Source organism: Pavona decussata, unplaced genomic scaffold (genome assembly GCF_977016875.1).
Source record: "Pavona decussata unplaced genomic scaffold, jaPavDecu1.1 SCAFFOLD_91, whole genome shotgun sequence".
Taxonomy (NCBI): domain Eukaryota; kingdom Metazoa; phylum Cnidaria; class Anthozoa; order Scleractinia; family Agariciidae; genus Pavona; species Pavona decussata.
In genome coordinates, this window is record NW_028145508.1 from 2,599,116 (window position 1) to 2,617,093 (window position 17,978).

Consider the following 17,978-nt stretch of genomic DNA (forward strand, 5'->3'; position numbering starts at 1 on the left):
TGGATTATAAACAACTACCGTTTATACCCCCCCCCCTCCCCCGGTTATAGGCCCATCTACCTGTAACTCAAAAAATTCATCCGATTATAAGCCCCCCTCTAGTTTCGTTCGTGTTGTTAGTTTAAATTTTGTTCCAAATATTAACGCTTCGAAGCTTAATAAAAACCAATAAATGAAAAACAAATTAAGATCGACACTGCTATAGCTCGTTTCGAAACGTTTTATTATTATTATTATCATTATTATTATTATTATTATTATTATTATTATTATTATTATTATTATTATTATTATCATCATTATTATTATTATTATTCCGGTTATAAAGCGCCCCCCCCCCCCTTGATATTAGCCCCTCCGTTTATAAGCCCACATAAAACTCCTTACAAAGTTGTATAAGCCAGGGCTTATAAGTGACAGTTTACGGTATTGTAAAAAACAGTATTAATATTTGTCTATTTATTGGGACGTGTTTTACATATAAATCTTACGTACATTTTTCCCAGGCTCTCCAGGGGGACCTATTCGTCCCTGAAAAAAAAAACAAAACAAAAGTGGACTCAACGTTACAACAAGAATTTTAAGAGGAGAAAACAATGACTGAAAAACAAGACCAAAATAAAATACCTCAGTGTGTTCCGGAATTCGTGGAAAAATTGAAAATTTCGAGTAAAGTAATAGTAGTTTAAAAAAAGAAAGAAAGAAGAAAGGTTCCCCACCTCATCACCGTCATTACCGGGAGGGCCAGGTGATCCCTGAGGTCCTTGTACCCCCTAAAATACAAAAAAAAACGCAATTAGCGTTGCTCGTGAGTATATTAAGCGCATGGTTGAGTTTAACTGTTAACCGGCACGTGATCCGCTGTCCGAGGTCAAACGTGTTTTCAAGTACTGCTATACTACGGTCTGCGGTGTCACGGCAACATGTACGAATATGACAACTTCTGCCACCTTCTTCAAGCTATTAGGGAGCTTTAGATTTGACTACGAGTACGACTTTTCAAACCTAGTTTACGCGCTTCAGATATTCACTTGACACACTAATCTTATTTCTAGGGTCTGTTTCTAGAGTATCTGCTGACAAACAACGGAAAGGAACGAGAGTTCTGGGGACTTGAGTGGTTTGGAATTCTTCAAAATTGTCCTCGTACTCAATCTTGTACTCGTAGTCAAATCTCCGAAGCTCCCTAAAAAGGTTCCACAGTCTATAGTCCTGCCATGGATTCCTATGTCTCGGTCCTTGTATAAAGAAAGCGACCTTTTGGGGAATGTTTTTAAAATTACGGGACATGAACTGTGACAGCACGTTTTGAATACAGATTGCGCAGCAAACGTATGAATACTACAATTCTGCGGTCATTGGTAAAAGGCCAGCATCTCACAGTCTGGCCAAATGTTCCTTACAAATATCACTTGCCTTGGCTCCCTCCAAACCGTCTGCGCCACGTCGACCACTTCTTCCCGCCAAACCCTAAATAGCAAAAAGTAATGAAACATTATGTTTCCTCTTTTAACTCCGTTATATTACGTTGCTTATTTACTTCAATAAAAAACCCGGCTGGCGTAGTGTGTTTTTAGTTATAATTTCTCAATCTATACATCTAGAAATAACTTTTTTTTTTTGTAATTATTCATTACCATTTCTCCAGGACGTCCAGATGATCCCGGGGATCCTGCGTATCCTCGATCACCCTAAACACGCCAAAAAAAATAAAATAAACGGTTGATCAACTATGTCAAATCTTTCACAACTACCCTGCAAAATGGCGCAAAAATATCACCTGACACTAACCCGACGAGGCCGTGGGCCGATATATACGTAATTTCGTGTGTCAGGAAGAAAAATGGCACAATAAAGTCTTACTTTATTCTACAATAAAGCTGCGCTCCGTTATCAATGTGTTGAATAATAAATCACCCCAATTATCCTGCTCAATCTTGCGGAATATCGCCTGATTTTAGCCAACACGGCCTAAGGTCTCGTCAGCTAAATATCTGGGGATATTCCGTGCGATTTTGCAGGATAATTATTAAGTGTACAGACGACCGCACGAATATTGAGCGCACCATGGCCATATTTGGACGGTGCTAATAAATGTGAATAAATACCGTGTATCCATCTCGACCTGGTTCTCCATCATCTCCTCGATCTCCAGGTGGGCCCTACATCAAATAAGCGATCATAAACAACAACAACACCTTCACATGTAATTAGTGATCATTATAACTAAAGTTCCTGTGTGAGTGCAGTTTTCTATCATCTATAAGAGGATATAAGAGGATAAATTATATAAAACTGGCCGTCGATTTGTTTTTTACAATAACATGGAAAAAGGACGAGGAGAATTGGCTTGGCCAATCAACGCGCGGGAATTTTGACAGTAATTGTAAAAATAATTGAATTTCTTACGAAACTAAAATAAAAGTTGCGAATTTCTGTCGCCGCGAATACACAAGCGATGTTTCAATTGAACAGCCCAATCGAGCTACACGAAAAATATCACGCGGCCAAATTCGCGAAATTATCACCTATGCAGCGGATTGGCTACTGAATGTGACACGTCATAACTTTATATCCTACTTTCGCCCGTACATATAAAGATAAAAAAAATCGCGTTACAGTGGGTGCTACCAACAAATTTTGTTGTTTCGTCAAACTTCTTACGAGATCTTATTTTGTAGCTACAATATTTTCGTGGTCTCGATCAGGATACTAATTGCCGTTCCAACCAATTACTAATCGCCGACATTGTACTCATTTTTTCTCGACCGAGAGTTGTTTGCTGTTGTTGTTGTTGTTGTTGTTGTTGTTGTTGTTGCCGTTGTTATCATTACCATTATCATCATTACTGTTTGTTATTTTAATGTCTTCAAAAATCAATTAGATTGTTTGCTTTCGATTTCTAGCTGTAAGAAAGTAATCAGCTCGTTTCACCCGTTGTTAACTCAAGCGATGTTTGACAAAACTTCTTTGTTGTCGTGAAAAGAAAGAATAAAACTACTTACATCTTTTCCTTGAAAGCCTCTTTTACCAGGTTCTCCATCGTGACCCATTTCTCCCTTTAAGAAGGAATAATAAACACTAATTAATAATTCAGAATGTTGAGACGGCTTGTATGTACTGAAAAGAACTGGTGCCGGAATTCTCGTCAGGCACTAGGTACTGAGAAAAGGGAAACAACAGAAAGTTAAGTGCTGTTAACACTACAACGGTTACGTGTTCAGTGACATGAAAATAGAAAAAGAATTTTTGGATTATTTACTGCCAAAAACAAATCCAGTAATTGTTTTATAATTTTATTATAAATTCACACAATGCGCAATGGGTTGGGCTTTGGTTAAAATAACTAAGGCCACTTCACACAAGTCACTTAAAAAGTGCTAAAAAGCCTAACTAAATAGAAAATCGAAGTTTGAATCCATAAATCCTATTTGGGCTGGCCCAAGAATAACGCCTGAAATGCACTATGGGAAGTGGTCAAAACTACTATGCCCGAACAGGACCCACCACCCACCCACCCCCCCCCCCCCTTCCAAAAAGATGACAATGAGCTTCAGCCTTCACTTTTCTTGTTTATCTGGCAATGCTGATTCTTGCTAGCTGAATATTCCTGTGTCAACTCTAATTTTGTCCGTACGGTTCACGAGATCGATAACCCCCTTCCCCAGACAAGGTGATTCCTTTTCAAACAAAGTTATTATGACCCCTTCCCTAAGAAAAGATCAAGTGAAGAAAATCGTATTTCTTACAGGTTCTCCCGTTAAACCAGTCTCGCCCGCGTTTCCAGGCTCTCCCAGCATTCCAAATTCACCTTGCTGACCGAGTGGACCCTGGGTCCCATTGTTCCCTCGGTCTCCCTTTAACAGAAAGATAAATAACGTCAATTTATATTAACTTCACAAAAGCGCGGTCTCCAATGGTTAAAGTGAGTTTGGATCTCAAGGTCGATGGTTTAAGCACTAGCACCGAGATCCTTTATTATGATCGAATCATTGACTGACAGTACCAAAGCTGTTTTCCAAAGTGTTTTGGCAGATTTCAATGAAGAGCATTCTACTACCTTCACGTTATGTGATATAGAAATGATCTTTGGTAAAACTCTATCAACAGAACCTCTGCCCTGTAAGATTACTCGAAAATTGAATTATTGTATCCTATATGCCAAGTACTATCTGCATAATAAAAAATGTAACAAAGAGGAGTTAGATCTCCGTGAATTTTTATGTAAACTTAACTATAAATACTGTATTGAAAAATTGGTCTAACGCTATAGATTAATTCTGCTTAGCGTTTTATAATGCATTGTTATGTATGATAGTATGTAGCACTAAGAGTTTTCCTTCGTCTTAACTGTAATTTAAGTGTAGTACTTGCTGTACATTTGTGCTAAGACGCAAATAAATAAATATATAGGAAAAATTGATTGACAGCTAAGCGAACACCTCTCTTCTTAGCTGTGATCCCAGCCACAAGCAGACACTTTGTTTTTATCTCCCTTTTAAAGAGGGTACATCCTTAGCAGACCCCTTGATGTGCTTCAGGTTAAGGCGTGGTCCAGTTAAGTGCGTTTCCCCAGATTTACATTATAATTTCTTTGTTTTTTCTATTTTCATCTGATTGGATTAATTAAAGGATACTCAGCTACTCGCTAAATGGTGAAGATTTTTCAAATCATCAACAAGGGGAGGGGGAGCAAATGTTGCTAAATCAAGTGGTCGCTAATAAATTAACCTTGACAATTATCATCATCATCATCATCTTCCACATTCCCCTAGTGAAGAGTTGGTCTTTCTCTCCTTTACTACATGAGATATAACATGGCACATTTCAAGTAAAAAATAATTTTTACGTTGTAAAAATAAAGGAATGAAAATTTAATTGAAAACTTACGGGATCTCCAGGAGGCCCGGGCTCTCCAGGTATTCCGTCCTTTCCAGGCCTACCCTATAAAACAAATCAAAAGTGCTGTTTAGTGCGATCACCTAATATTCATCATTCGGGTCGTTCAGGAGTGCGATAGTTATGCCATGCCGATAACGCCTAATAAGGCCGTAAATCTATAAATATTACCTTGTTCAATATTTATGATACATTCCTAGCTCATTATTAATGATACTTTATTCCAATCATTTTCGTTTCTCTTTGTTTTTTGTTTTCCTTCTGCTATATCTTTCTCATTTTTTTTCTATTCTACTTAGTTACTTTTCTTATCAATTTACTTCCTTTAAAGGGGCACAGTATAAGCTTTACTAGAGGTGCCCCTCTACTCTCCTCTCCCCTATTTGAATTGTATTTTTGAGCTGCGTGTTAGCCTATGTTTTTTAATACCTCCAACTTTTGTCTTTTGCGCTTAATATGTAACAGTAAGAGTGGAGAGTATAAATAAAAAAAAATGTCAAATGTCAAACATCTGTCCATGGATGTAATTGCCTCTTGTTGGCTTTCTTTGTAATATGTTCCACATGCATGAGTATTGGACACCCAACGCACAGCTCAAATGTGTTGACTCGATCAATTTGTTTATCTTCTATTATCAGGTTTTCAGGAGATTGTACATCTCTAAAACTTAGTTTTACGTGATATATTTGACTATTTCGCAGATACAATTGAAATGAATGAAATGATCGCTGCAAATAAAACAAATAGAATTGCCAAAAAATCTCAGCACTTAAACGAAAGAATAATTGACCCAAAACCCAAACATTTCTTTGGCAAACAATAAGCAATGCAGGAACACTTTTTACAACTCACAGTTTTTCCTGGGCGGCCGTCGTCTCCCTGTTTTCCTTGCTCACCTGGAAAACCCTAACGAGAACAAAGATTAACAAACTGGACATTGAATAGGGCCAAGCTTTCGCCAGTTTCACCAGTTGTGGGCGCTGAAAATTCATATTTTTATCAAAGCTGCTTAGCTCCCGTAAGATTTCTGTGATCACGACAATATCTGCGATCGTAGTGATCACAGTAGTCAAATGGAAAAGCCGTGATCACTTCAATTGTTACCAGATCTCTTAGTGCTGCGTATCATGTTCCATACGATCGTTAAGATAACTGTCCGAGCAATTTGTCAGCGATCCAAACGCGGACAATGTGGAAACCAGTTTTAAATTTTACAACCAACAGTTAGTTAGCAACAGCTTTTTAATACTAGCCACTCAGTAGACCTGATAAACCCTTAACTAAATTGTTTCTTTTTGACTGCATTAATGAAAGGATGGAAGCTGGTCAATACTTACTTTTAATCCAGGATCTCCATTTACGCCAGGTGTTCCGTCGGGGCCCTTGTCACCCTTTGGAGAAAAGAGATTTTAGTTATTTAACTTGGCATTTGTTCATCATTTATCCGGCAGTTTTAAGCGATCTCATCAAGACACAAATGGAAGAGAGGAACTTTTTCCACTTGTATCCATTTCCATCCTGGCCATCCGAGGCTACATAGCTAAAAGACACCTATTTTTCGTTTCAGAAAACTGGTTGGCGGATTACATTAGGCAAAACCGAAACAATAGTTTTTGGATTTATTCATTTAAATTAACTAAATTAATTTTTTTTTTTTTTTTTTTTTTTTAAGTAATTCAGGAGGAGCACTGGCTTTCCAGCTCTTAAAAAGGATTTACAGGAACTCCAAAGTCAGCCTCCAGAAATTCAACATAGACGTCTTTTGGTTTGGAAACTAGTAATAATTTATTTATTTAACTGGGGCGGTAAGAATCACGCGAGTATGAATGGTATCAATTGAAGAGAAATCACTGAACATTCCCTGAAGAGACTTCTCAACTCCGATGTGCTTCAGTGCTGCTCTGCTTGCCTCGCTCCAGCCTTATGTTATAGCTTTAGTTATGGTGCTACCGGACTTTGTAATGGATTATCCTCCAAATTATGGCAAGCAGAATCATCAAATAACTTTCTAAATAAGTAACTCAGTTTCGTCCACTTTGAAAATTAATGTTTTTACATGGAATCTACATAAGCTGATGTATTACCATTTCACCGTCGGCTCCACGAGCCCCTACTGCTCCCATAAAACCATTCCAGCCCTATATGATGGCCGAGAAAGAATAACAATATATTATACAGTTAAAACACTATCTAGACCGGGGGAACTGGATTTGATGTTAACATGGTAACCAAATTTTGACAGTGTTTTCAAAGAGAGGAATGAGCGAAAGTGGGGAGTGTCATGGGGATTACCCCGGATTTTTAATGTTTTGTTGTGGTTTTTTGTTCTTCCATCGGTATCAGGTACCAAGATTGCGTAAAGTCTAACCAATGAGGTTTCAGCGCAGTTCCGACCAGGTTTATAGCCAAGATTTCTTGTTACTTGCGTCCTTCTTTCCTTTGCCATCAGAGTGCTCATATAAGCTGGTCTAATAGGCAGAAGTCGAGACATAAAGTGTCTTTTGGATTTATAGAACGTTTTAACAAAAAGATGACAAACAAAAAAGATACTGAACAGTATTTTTATGTGATGTTCTCAAATGGCGACACTAATTACTATTTTACACTCTTCTGTTTTAAGGCACAACTGTTTTAAACTTCGTTCATGTTAGAATGAGAATTAGTTTAAATAAGTTAAAATAAATTAACACCATTTCTTACATTCAATCCCAGATGTCCTTGCGGACCAGGGAGCCCGGTTGGTCCTGGGAAACCCTACAGAATGACATGAATGAATCATGTTTGTTAGATACGAAGGCTTATTTACCTCGTACGCAAGACACAAACAAAAGTACAAGACACGTAAACAGGGGTGACACAAACAGAAAGGGAAATAATTCATTTTCTTGTGTTTGCAACTTACGCTTTATGTAATATATCAAACACGAGGAAGAGTGTTTCCTTCGATTTCCAAGCACCGAGAAGTAAGTAGGTTGGAAAAACGAGGCGCAGCCGAGATTTTTTAACCAATTTCGAGGTGTTTGGAAATAGGAGGAAACCCTCTTTCGAGTGTTTGATATAGCTTCTCAAAGTATTGATAATTCTTGGAGAAATTCGAAGCAAAAGTTCACAAAATTTTATGATAATTAAGATCACATTTCTAAACCTCCTTCACGGTAGTGATTTGCTTTGTTTTGGCTCGATGAATTATTAATGAGTTTGAGAATGCATCGTCGGTATCAAACGAGCAAACTCCAAACCAAAGTGAATCACGTGAACTCCTATCAACACAATTAGTCAAAGTTTAAGGCACTGTGCCTGGATGTGCCATCTTGTGTTTGTTTTGCAAGTGCAGGCAATGTTGTACCTATCCACACTTTTTATTCTTGATTTATAAACATAGACCACGGTTTTGCTGTATACTGTGAAACCAGCTTCTTTAAAATCCCTGGGTCCAGTTGTTCGAAGCCCGATTAAGTTAATCCTGGGTTAACGTGAAGTCCATTTGAGTTTAGTTACTAATCAATAAACATTTTTCAAAAACAATTTGCCCTTCAGTTTTGACCTAGACTTCTCCTCTTTACATGTTTCTTAAAAGCAGCTTTTAAAAACATTTTTAACGAGCTAGATACAAACTTCGGTTAACTTTTAATCGGGGATTAGCGTTAATCGGCCTTCGAACAACCGGGCCCTGGTTTACACAAAGGAGTTTTCGTTGTCTATGACGAGGAGACCTCACATCATGAGAGAGGAGGGACTTATAACCGGCAACCAGAAACAGTATTGAAATGTTAAGAAAGTGCCTTAACGGCGACTTATTTTCATTGTGTTAAACATATGTATAATTTGTAAATGGCTGAATACATGTATTCGTCAAACCAAACAGCTGCTACGAAATTGAAGTATTGTTTCAGTATATTTGACTAAACTTAAAGTAATAAGTGAAGTCAAAAATTTAATTTCTCTTATAGAAAACCGCAAATTTTTCATGGGTCATTTTAGAAACGAAATAGACATGTTTCCACAGAGTTGTGGAAACATCAAGGCAATTTGGCAGGAGAGATCAGTCGAAATAGCGCTAATAGCACTCAATCACTCCTATATCTCAAAAGACAGAAGTTTCTGGTTTTCCCAGAATTCTACTTTGGGTGTTTTTATAACTCCTTGGAAACACAAAAAATGTGTTCTAATTTCTTAAATGATTATAAGCTACGTAAAACTTTGCTCTGAGAAATAAATGTAGACTAGGCATGGCGCAGTGGTGAGAGCACTCGCCTCTTACCAGTGTGTCCCGGGTTCGACTCCCAGAGTTCACGCCAAATGTGGGTTAAGTTTGTGGTTGGTTCTCGTTCCTGGGGGCCGTTTCTCCAAAGTCCCGGTAACTTACCGGGCCCGATAAGTGTCTTTGGTGATAAATGTTTCGTAACAGAAGGCAGTTTTTGTTAGCTTTGAATACTTAATTTTAAAATCTTATAATTCCGATGAAAACATTGGCCAAGTACCATGTCTGTAATCGCTATGTAATCGGCGGAAAGACATTTAACAATATACTTATCGGGCCCGGTAAGTTACCGGGACTTTCGAGAAACGCGCCCCAGGAACGAGAACCAACAGCAAATTTAACTGCTCCGGGGGTTTTTCTCCGGGTGCTCCGGTTTTCCTCCTTCCACAAAAACCAACATTTCCATAATTCCAGTTCGACCTGGGAACAGTGGACGAATAGCCACTCTGTAGATGTGCCACTGAAATTCCCATTTATTTTATTTTATTTTATTTTTTAATGTCCTTACTTGTGGTCCATTTTGTCCGTCAGGACCAGGGGAGCCATCTTGTCCACGTCTTCCCTGTCAAACAACACTAAGTGGTCAATTCAAATTATTCTAAGTTTGCCTTTTTTGCCTGATAGAATTTGTGCAATCGGCTATTTCGTTCTTTCACTATTGGTATGTCGATGTTCGATTATTGTTCTAAGCTCATTGCTATAACTAAACTATTTGAGAAAGGGAAAATGCATGACTATGGGTTTTGTGATAGTAACTGTCCAGACATTTTCTTTTAGCATTTTCGTTCACTTGCGCGGTGATATGACTACTTACTAGTACCGAATTCTTTACAATAATGTGTTTGTCAACAACAAAAACTGTTATCTTGTTTATCTTAAACTAAAAGCCCTTCTGCCAGTAGTAAAATACGCCTGGTTTGGATCCTCGAACGTGGCCTTTTATCACCAAAAGGTGACAAAAATATATTTTTTTTTTTTCAGGCAGAACAAACAGAAATGCATTAAATATTGCCTGTATTGAATAAAATTCAACTAACCGGCATCCCAGGAGGACCAGGTTTTCCTGGCTTCCCATGTTTTCCTCTGGCTCCCTGAAAAATGAAGGTTCGTTAGGCAGTGTCCTCTTCACAGAAATGATGGATTCCACATTTTTTGTGAATACTTATATTCAAATCATAATGACAGTGTTAATGAGATCATGCATTGCTTTATGAGTCAGATTCAGACACATGAATTGTCTCTTTATTACAATGGAACCTCGATTTTGCGATATGGCAAGGGGACAGCAAAATGATATCGTTAAATCGGGATATCGTTGTAAACAAACTCCCGATTTGACGATTTGGCGGAAAAGCAACCAAAAATATCGTTGTATCGAGATATGGTTAACAATTAATTTTTCAAAGTGCAATCAATAAAACTAATAAGTCTCCGCAACTTGATACCTGAACTGCATGTATTTTAGTTAATTACAATGGGCAAATGACTGAATCACAAATGCAACAACCGAAACACAACATAACGTTCTTCCACACTATGTGCAGTGCATATAAGCTCTGAAAATGTTCTTTGTATACATACTCTTTAACGTATACAAAACTAAAAGTTAGAAATTGGCCAAGAAATCCGATTTCTAGGCCAATTCCTAACAAAAAGCCATACAGTTGAACAAGTTAAGAGAATTACTGAAAGACAAGGATGATAAATTGGCTTAGACAGAGTATAAATAACCCATAGTATGACAAGATGTTAACAGAAACGCCAGTGACAAAGGATTACTGTATCTAAATAAAACTTTGTGTAATTGCTAGGTGTTTGTCACTCTTTTACGGTATGTGATTTTAATTATATCGTTGTAACGGGAAAACTTTAGATTTCCATCGTTATACCGGTAATATCGTTGAACCGAATATTGTTAAATCGGGATTCTGCTCCATACAATTTATTGTAACTTTTGCCGGGACACAGAATGTCGATCGTTAAATCGGAAATATCGTTAGATCGACGATCGCAAAATCGGGGTTCCACTGTAGTTTCTTTCTTGTTTATTTAATAGTTTAATAATAATCGTTGATTGTTATTCATTTATGGCATGCAAAAATGCTCTTTGTTCTCAGTTGTCAGGTGTGGCCCTTGGAGATACGCTGGGACGATTGCACTTAATTTCGTTTTCCTCGCCTTTCTGTATTGATAATTAATTATAGACTCTTTCTAGCTTTTATTCCTTTTACATCTGTTTAACTGTATAATAATATCGTAGTCGTTAACCCTTTTAGCTTTTACCTTTTCTTTATGCGTTTTATTATAATTTTGTGAACTTGAGTTTTTCAAATCTTTTTGCCATTCAGGTCTACTTAATAATTTTAATATTATTTATTATTTAAGTAACTTTCCTGTATCGAAGTTTGTTTAGAAACTTTATTCAGGTCCTTGGAAGTGGTATGGTTACGATTACCTTCGTGGCTGGCATACCAGGATTACCCTCTCTTCCTGGTTCGCCTTGTGGACCCTGTAAGACAAAACAAAAATCAGCAACAAATTATTTACCAACTACAGAATAAATCGAGGATCTGGCGTTTATTATAGTGTTTGAATAAAATGTAAGGATAATTTTTAGTACAGTGAAATTTATATGATCCGTAAGTTCACAATTTTAAAAGGATTTGAATTTTGAATTTTCTGTTTGCAGGTCATTCCATTCGAGTGTCGGTGCGTCCCTAGCTTGGTTGGTTAGTTGGTTGGTTGGTCGGTCGGTCGGTGGGTTGGTTGGTTAGTTGGTTGTCAGACTATCTGTACGCGTACCTGGCTGGCTGGCTGACTGACTGACTGATAATAGAGTTGGAGAGGAAAGGAGGGACGACGAGAAGGAAAGATGGCATCAGATACTTACCACTGCACCTTGAGGTCCTGGTCTGCCAGGTAATCCAGGTGATCCTCTGACTCCCTAATGGAATGTTAAAAGACGTAATAAACGGGGCTTCGTTTTTCGGAAGGCTTAAAGAAGTAAAACTTCTGAAGTAGACTGAAAGAATTTCCTCTAAAAATTGAAGAATTTGACAAAAAATATTATTTTGTTACCATCGGCAAGAGTTGTTAGCACAGGCTGGTAGTGTGGTGGAGCATTCAAACATTACAAAAAATAAAGCAAATTAGGAAATAATATGGTGAAGAGTCCGAACTAGCAGTGGCTAGACCGTTATACTGAAGACAAAGAGTTGATCTGGCGACTACCGTGAAACAGCTCCAGCTATTGATCAGAGCCGGACTTGAATAGTGCACCTCCAGATTTCAAGACCGGCACCCCAACCACACGGCCACGCTGCCTTTTGATTCAAGATTGTGTTAGCTCCTACTCAACTTCTTTAACATGTTAATTTTTGTTCTCACTTAACTCTATTAGATAACCTCGTTTGGGTTAGAAGAAAGTGGGATGAAACGAAATGAAAGCACTTGCCTTACATGCACTAATATGGCGTGGGTTCGATTCCTGGAACGAGGGTTGTTGATCTTCTAATTTTTTAAAACATTTCTTAAATCAAGTTCGATAAGGGTGCATGAAATTTACCTGCTGCCGGTTCTGCGACCTTCCTTTCTAAATAGCTAAAAAATCATTTCATTTCTAGCACAATAATTGCTCTACTTCAGCGCAGAAGTGCAGTCTGTTCGCAGTACATACCGGAGTACCAGTTCGTCCTATGTCTCCTTGCACTCCCGCTGAACCTTGTGACCCCTAAGCATGAGGCAAATATGTAAATAATTGGTACACAATAGCTAACTCTGCAGACCATTTTTCGTCTTTTGTGTGTTACAGTTAGTCCACTGTATAAAAGTTATTAGCTTGGGTAAATTATTGGTGATTTATGCCAAAGCCAGACGATGTCTCATTTATTTATTTATTTATTTATTTATTTATTTATTTATTTATTTATTTTCCTTCTGAGTTCCGTTCTCGTGTCGTGCAGGTTGTAATGCCTGTTAACTGATCAGGGAAACATCCCAACACCTCTCGGTACGCGTGCGCGAGCATTTGGAAAGGATAGGACCTCTCATGTCTTCCAGCATTCGACCCAATCTGAGGAATGTCGTAGACATTGTACCGAGGGAGAAAATCACGGGACAAATACCTTGATTTTGAGTAGGCAAAGGAAATATTTTACTTTAACACTTATCGAGGGGCTAATATTTCTAAGGCCCATTTGGATGGACTGCAACTTTGTTGTATGTGATATGGTGAAGACATGCGCAAAATATTAATTAACTAGGCAGAAAGCAAATGCTGTTTTCATATGTTCAGTCCGAGGTTTGCAAAGGAACAATTTCTTTTCATTATTTGGAAGATTATATTTCGTATTTACTTCGGGTTTAAACAGCTTTTTCAGACAAGAAGGCGCGCATTATTATTCTGAATTTTTGTACGTAATGAGAGCTTTGTGATTGAAACTTCTATCACCTAGTTTTGGCCACTTTAGATTATGAAGGATGTCATCAGATCTGAGAGAAAGAGAAAGGCAGAAGTTGGGGATACTTTATTTTTGATCAGATGTTAATATTCGTAGTGTTCTGACAAGACTGTGAATGCTACCCAGAACGAAAGAGACGAGAGACCACTTACCAGACCTCCTGCTTCTCCTTTACGACCCAAGCTGCCTCCCGCACCTTTGGAACCCTTGTAATGTGAAGAAAAGCAATTAGCAGTGTAACCGTTTGACTGTTTCGCCTTTAGAACAAAAGAACATTAACAAAACTCATTGGGCTTTAAAATTGCGCAGTTGAAACAACTTTTTGGAGGGGACGGTTTGAACTTTCAAGACAAAATGAAACGTTTTTCACTTTTCTCGAAGACCCGGTTTGAATGGATCAGACCAGCGTGCGCGTCTCAATGCCTTTCAAGAGCTATATGCTGGCTGGGATCTCAGTCCCTGGCAGCTTCACAATGTTGAGTTGGTCGATGGGATGCATGAGGCCCGAAAAAGGAAAACTCGTAGCTCCAGGTAGGTGTAGTGAGGCTAATCATCTCATTGCGTGAAAATTCTAATGATTGTAGAAACCTGTCGAAAGAGCCCTCGTACGCCATATGGTGTAAAAAAAAAGTTTACCTCTTTCGCTTCTCTGAGTAGGCAATTATTTATATTTACTTCAATATGGTTTTTTTTTTTATTTTTTCTTCCATTCGATAATATATCATTTTTTCGAAAACTATTAGATACCTTTGGTCCAGCGTATCCTTTGTCTCCATCAGCACCACGCGGTCCCAAGGGGCCCTGTGAAGTACAAAAGACTTTGTATGAGAGAGGGAGCTTTTCTTTTATGATCTTTAAATCGCTGTTTCTTTCGTCTGGACAAAAGTCAGAGAAAATTCTTGTTTGATTTTGACTTGAACATTCGTCCTATTCAGTCCCGTTTTTTTTAACATTTATAACTTTTTCAATATTATGGTATGTCTCACAAAGGATTCTTAGAGCTCAAAGGTCTTTAAGTCAAATATCAAATTTAGCAAGTTGTTACCATGGCTCCTGGTATCCCAGGCATTCCAGTTGATCCTCTACTGCCCTGCAAACCCATCTCCCCATCTTGCCCAGACTTTCCAGGAGTTCCGGGATTGCCATCTTTTCCCTGCGGATAGAAAGTTCAGGTTAGATGTTCAGTTACCAAAACGGAAGTATAGAGTGTTTTCACATGACGTCACGGCGGCCATGTTGGTGTCCCAAAACAAAGAAATGGCGGCCATGTTGGTGTCCCAAACTAAACCTCTGGAAATTGAACTCTATTTTTATGCAAATACTTTCTTTTCTTTCAGTAAACCAATATGGCCGGCAGTCACGTGAATGAAAACGCTCTATAAGGAAATTAACGGCAAATGTGCCAGGACATAGTACGAGCGTGGTGTTCATGGAAAAAATATGGGTTCTGTCAGTTGGACATCACCCTTAATATGCAAAGTTTACGTCTTCACAAACGGCCTTAAATACTGGCTTAAAAGATTCAACACTTGCTTTCTAAATTATAGTGGGAACTTTGCTTGTTGACCGCTGGGAAAATATAGCCGCATGCTAATTCACCGTCATCTACAAAATGAAAGAAACAGCACCTTAGGACCTCGATATCCGGGATATCCTGGTGTGCCTGGCCTTCCATCAACTCCCTTAGGGATAGAAAAAAACATATCAAAGAACGTTAGAGAGACTGCGTGTAAAATTCTTCTAAGCGGGGACTTTAACCCAATTTATCTGACATGGAATTTAATTTTAAAGTTGTGATTGCCTATGCCCAGTATAATACCCATACCATCATAAGTACACTGCTAAAAGTTGATTAATAAATGAGTCGCAGTCTATCAAAGCTAGTAACCCTAAACAAGTCCCTCAAGCATCGATTTTTTATAAACAGTGAGGTTTAAATTCAAAAAAGATCTGAAATGGGTGAAAAAAAAAAGGCTAAAAAAGGGCCAAAAACGTGCATGAAATTATTATTTGTTCCACTGCAGCCGAACGACGATAACAACAGAAAATCAGAAAATAAGATGGTTATAACGAGGTTTGAGCTGACATTTCTATTACTTTTACTAAAATGAAACCTACACTCGAAATTAAGATCCTAAATGCGTTATAGTATTTGACAAATAATCTACCAACCGGCTGTCCATTTTTTCCGTTTGAGCCTGGAAGACCGGAATACCCCGCTGATCCCTAGAAAAGACGAAACAAGATATATTGTTGATCGAAATTCAAGCAGAACGTTGAAAGAAAACAGTCAAAACTTAAGAAGGTCATACTCACACGCTCCCCCTTCGGTCCTTTTGGTCCGCGGCGTCCCTGGGCCCCTCGCCATCCCTGGAAAGTAAGATAAAGTGCCACGATCATTGGTTACCCCGTTTTATCAGCAACTTTTTATAGAGTCCTGATTGGTGAAGTGATGACCTCACGGAAACGAAATTTATGAAAGTATGTGATTTTCTGAGATGTTCTGAGAGCATGAAAAAAAAAGCCTACTTGCCAAAAATCATTTAGAACTGAGGCTGATTTTTGGCACGAAAGCATTTTTCGTCATGCTCTTTCCAAAAAGTTTAATAAATCCCAAATTTAAAAAAATCAAATATTTTTCTCACATCACACTTCGGGACTCTATGTCGTAAAGTCAACAAAAACATCTAAATTGATGCGTAATGATGAAAGAGCAGACAAAGAAAGCAAAGTAAAATAACACAATGCGTGATGGCCGGAGCTCTTGGATTCCAATGTATTTTTGTGACACAGTTGTGTTTGTCCCGTAGCATTATTCCTCCAAGTACAAATTCAAGTTTGGCGGCTAACCAAAATTGGATGCGACGGCTCCTACTGAATAGTTAATAAACCACTTTAAAAAAAAATTAAATGATACGCCAAAACATAGATTCGTTTGCTCTGGTTTGCTGACCCTCGTTTACGGTTTATATCGGGACATCCTCTTTTTGCAATAGGCCATTTTACAGTTGTGTGCTTAGTGACCTGGCCTTGGATTGGAAGCGAGGCTGGGGGTGACCTTGTTTTGATACAAACCTCATTGCTTTTCACATGTAAATCATGCTGTTCTCATGCTAACTAGTTTTCATTTACATATGAAAAGCAATGAGGTTTGTATCAAAACAAGGTCACCTCCAGCCTCGCTTCCAATCCAAGACCAGGTCACTAAGCACACAACTGTAAAATGGGCTATTGTGTAACTGCACTGTCTCCATTTATCTTCTCACAATATCTCAAGCATAGCTCTACGAAATGAACAACGGTTACTCACGCGATATCCAGCTTTCCCAGTGCTCCCCGAAGGCCCACGATCACCTTTGGCACCCTATTGGAACCAATACATATAGACACAGTAGGTAAATACTCAGGCTTAAACAAATCACGCCATTGCGGTAAATTTTTGAAAGTAATGAATCCTTACAAACTGAAAACAACTATCCATACTAGGCTGTTATTAAACTGGAAAGTAACATACCCCACCCGTCATCTCACTAGGGAGGGGACATTGGCACTGTAATACCATACTTACGGGACTTCCAGGTTGACCGTTTAGTCCGTATTGACCATCTGGTCCACGTAAACCCTTTGAAGACAAATCAAAGGAAAGAACAATTGAACAAATGGCAAGGAAGGGAACTGAAAGATGACTGCAACAAAATAACAAAGGGTCCATGGGAATTAAAAAAGGAAGACGATATTCTACCGCTGTTATATCACGTCCTCCGAGAAAAATTCATGCTAATGATATTGACCCAGCCAATTTGCCATTCTAGAAACTATGGAAAGATACGAGCGAAAAATTATGGGATCGTTTGGGCAGACGGATGAACAATGCGTGGATGGATAACTGCACTCGGTAGGCAGCCGCATAGGAAATACGGTTTTATATGAAACAAATTAAACAGGAGCTACGCTACCCCGAGAAAATGCATTTACTCGTCGGCGCGATGTCCATTCGACTACCGAAACGATCTCACAATCCCTTATGGATACCGGTCTTCTCACAGTTTCTTGAGTGGGGAATTGTGAAGTCACTTTCGATACATGGGTAAGGAGGTTAGTTTCTAAAGCAACTGCGGTGCTGCGTTGGTGGGGAGTGGAAATGAATGTTTGGTTTAATAACAGAGTTGATAACTAAAGGTAAATTGGCCACCGTAAAAGGATTCGATTGATGACATTTCGAGCTTTAGCCCTTCGGCAGGAGCGAATCAGTTCATCACTAGTGATGACGATCAAAGCCCAGATTTAGACAGTTCTACATAGTGCGGTATGTCTTCTCTTCAAGTGACTACCATGTGTCAGTTATGGCAATTATATTA

At 38.5% G+C, this 17,978-nt stretch overlaps 2 protein-coding genes across 2 annotated transcripts in view; one reads left to right on the top strand and one right to left on the bottom strand.

The window, feature by feature from the left end:
* Positions 1–16,793, top strand: part of LOC146474199 (BTB/POZ domain-containing protein 6-like) — a 209,671-nt gene extending 192,878 nt beyond the window's left edge. Inside the window, exon 2 of the transcript XR_014866242.1 lies at positions 16,617–16,793. The gene's annotated coding sequence lies outside the window, so the exon portion shown is untranslated. The remainder of the gene's footprint in view (positions 1–16,616) is intronic.
* LOC146474207 (uncharacterized) overlaps positions 1–17,978 on the bottom strand; it is a 51,346-nt gene that overhangs the window by 1,445 nt on the left and 31,923 nt on the right. Inside the window, exons 36-60 of the mRNA XM_085117499.1 lie at positions 17,189–17,242; positions 16,931–16,984; positions 15,937–15,990; positions 15,793–15,846; positions 15,249–15,302; positions 14,666–14,773; positions 14,368–14,421; positions 13,773–13,826; positions 12,837–12,890; positions 12,051–12,104; positions 11,616–11,669; positions 10,198–10,251; positions 9,669–9,722; positions 7,600–7,653; positions 6,984–7,037; positions 6,237–6,290; positions 5,752–5,805; positions 4,891–4,944; positions 3,750–3,857; positions 3,006–3,059; positions 2,109–2,162; positions 1,638–1,691; positions 1,417–1,470; positions 720–773; positions 496–531 (exon numbers count right to left, since the gene is read on the bottom strand). Of these exons, the coding sequence (XP_084973625.1) occupies positions 496–531; positions 720–773; positions 1,417–1,470; positions 1,638–1,691; positions 2,109–2,162; positions 3,006–3,059; positions 3,750–3,857; positions 4,891–4,944; positions 5,752–5,805; positions 6,237–6,290; positions 6,984–7,037; positions 7,600–7,653; positions 9,669–9,722; positions 10,198–10,251; positions 11,616–11,669; positions 12,051–12,104; positions 12,837–12,890; positions 13,773–13,826; positions 14,368–14,421; positions 14,666–14,773; positions 15,249–15,302; positions 15,793–15,846; positions 15,937–15,990; positions 16,931–16,984; positions 17,189–17,242 (1,440 nt within the window). The remainder of the gene's footprint in view (positions 1–495; positions 532–719; positions 774–1,416; positions 1,471–1,637; positions 1,692–2,108; positions 2,163–3,005; positions 3,060–3,749; positions 3,858–4,890; positions 4,945–5,751; positions 5,806–6,236; positions 6,291–6,983; positions 7,038–7,599; positions 7,654–9,668; positions 9,723–10,197; positions 10,252–11,615; positions 11,670–12,050; positions 12,105–12,836; positions 12,891–13,772; positions 13,827–14,367; positions 14,422–14,665; positions 14,774–15,248; positions 15,303–15,792; positions 15,847–15,936; positions 15,991–16,930; positions 16,985–17,188; positions 17,243–17,978) is intronic.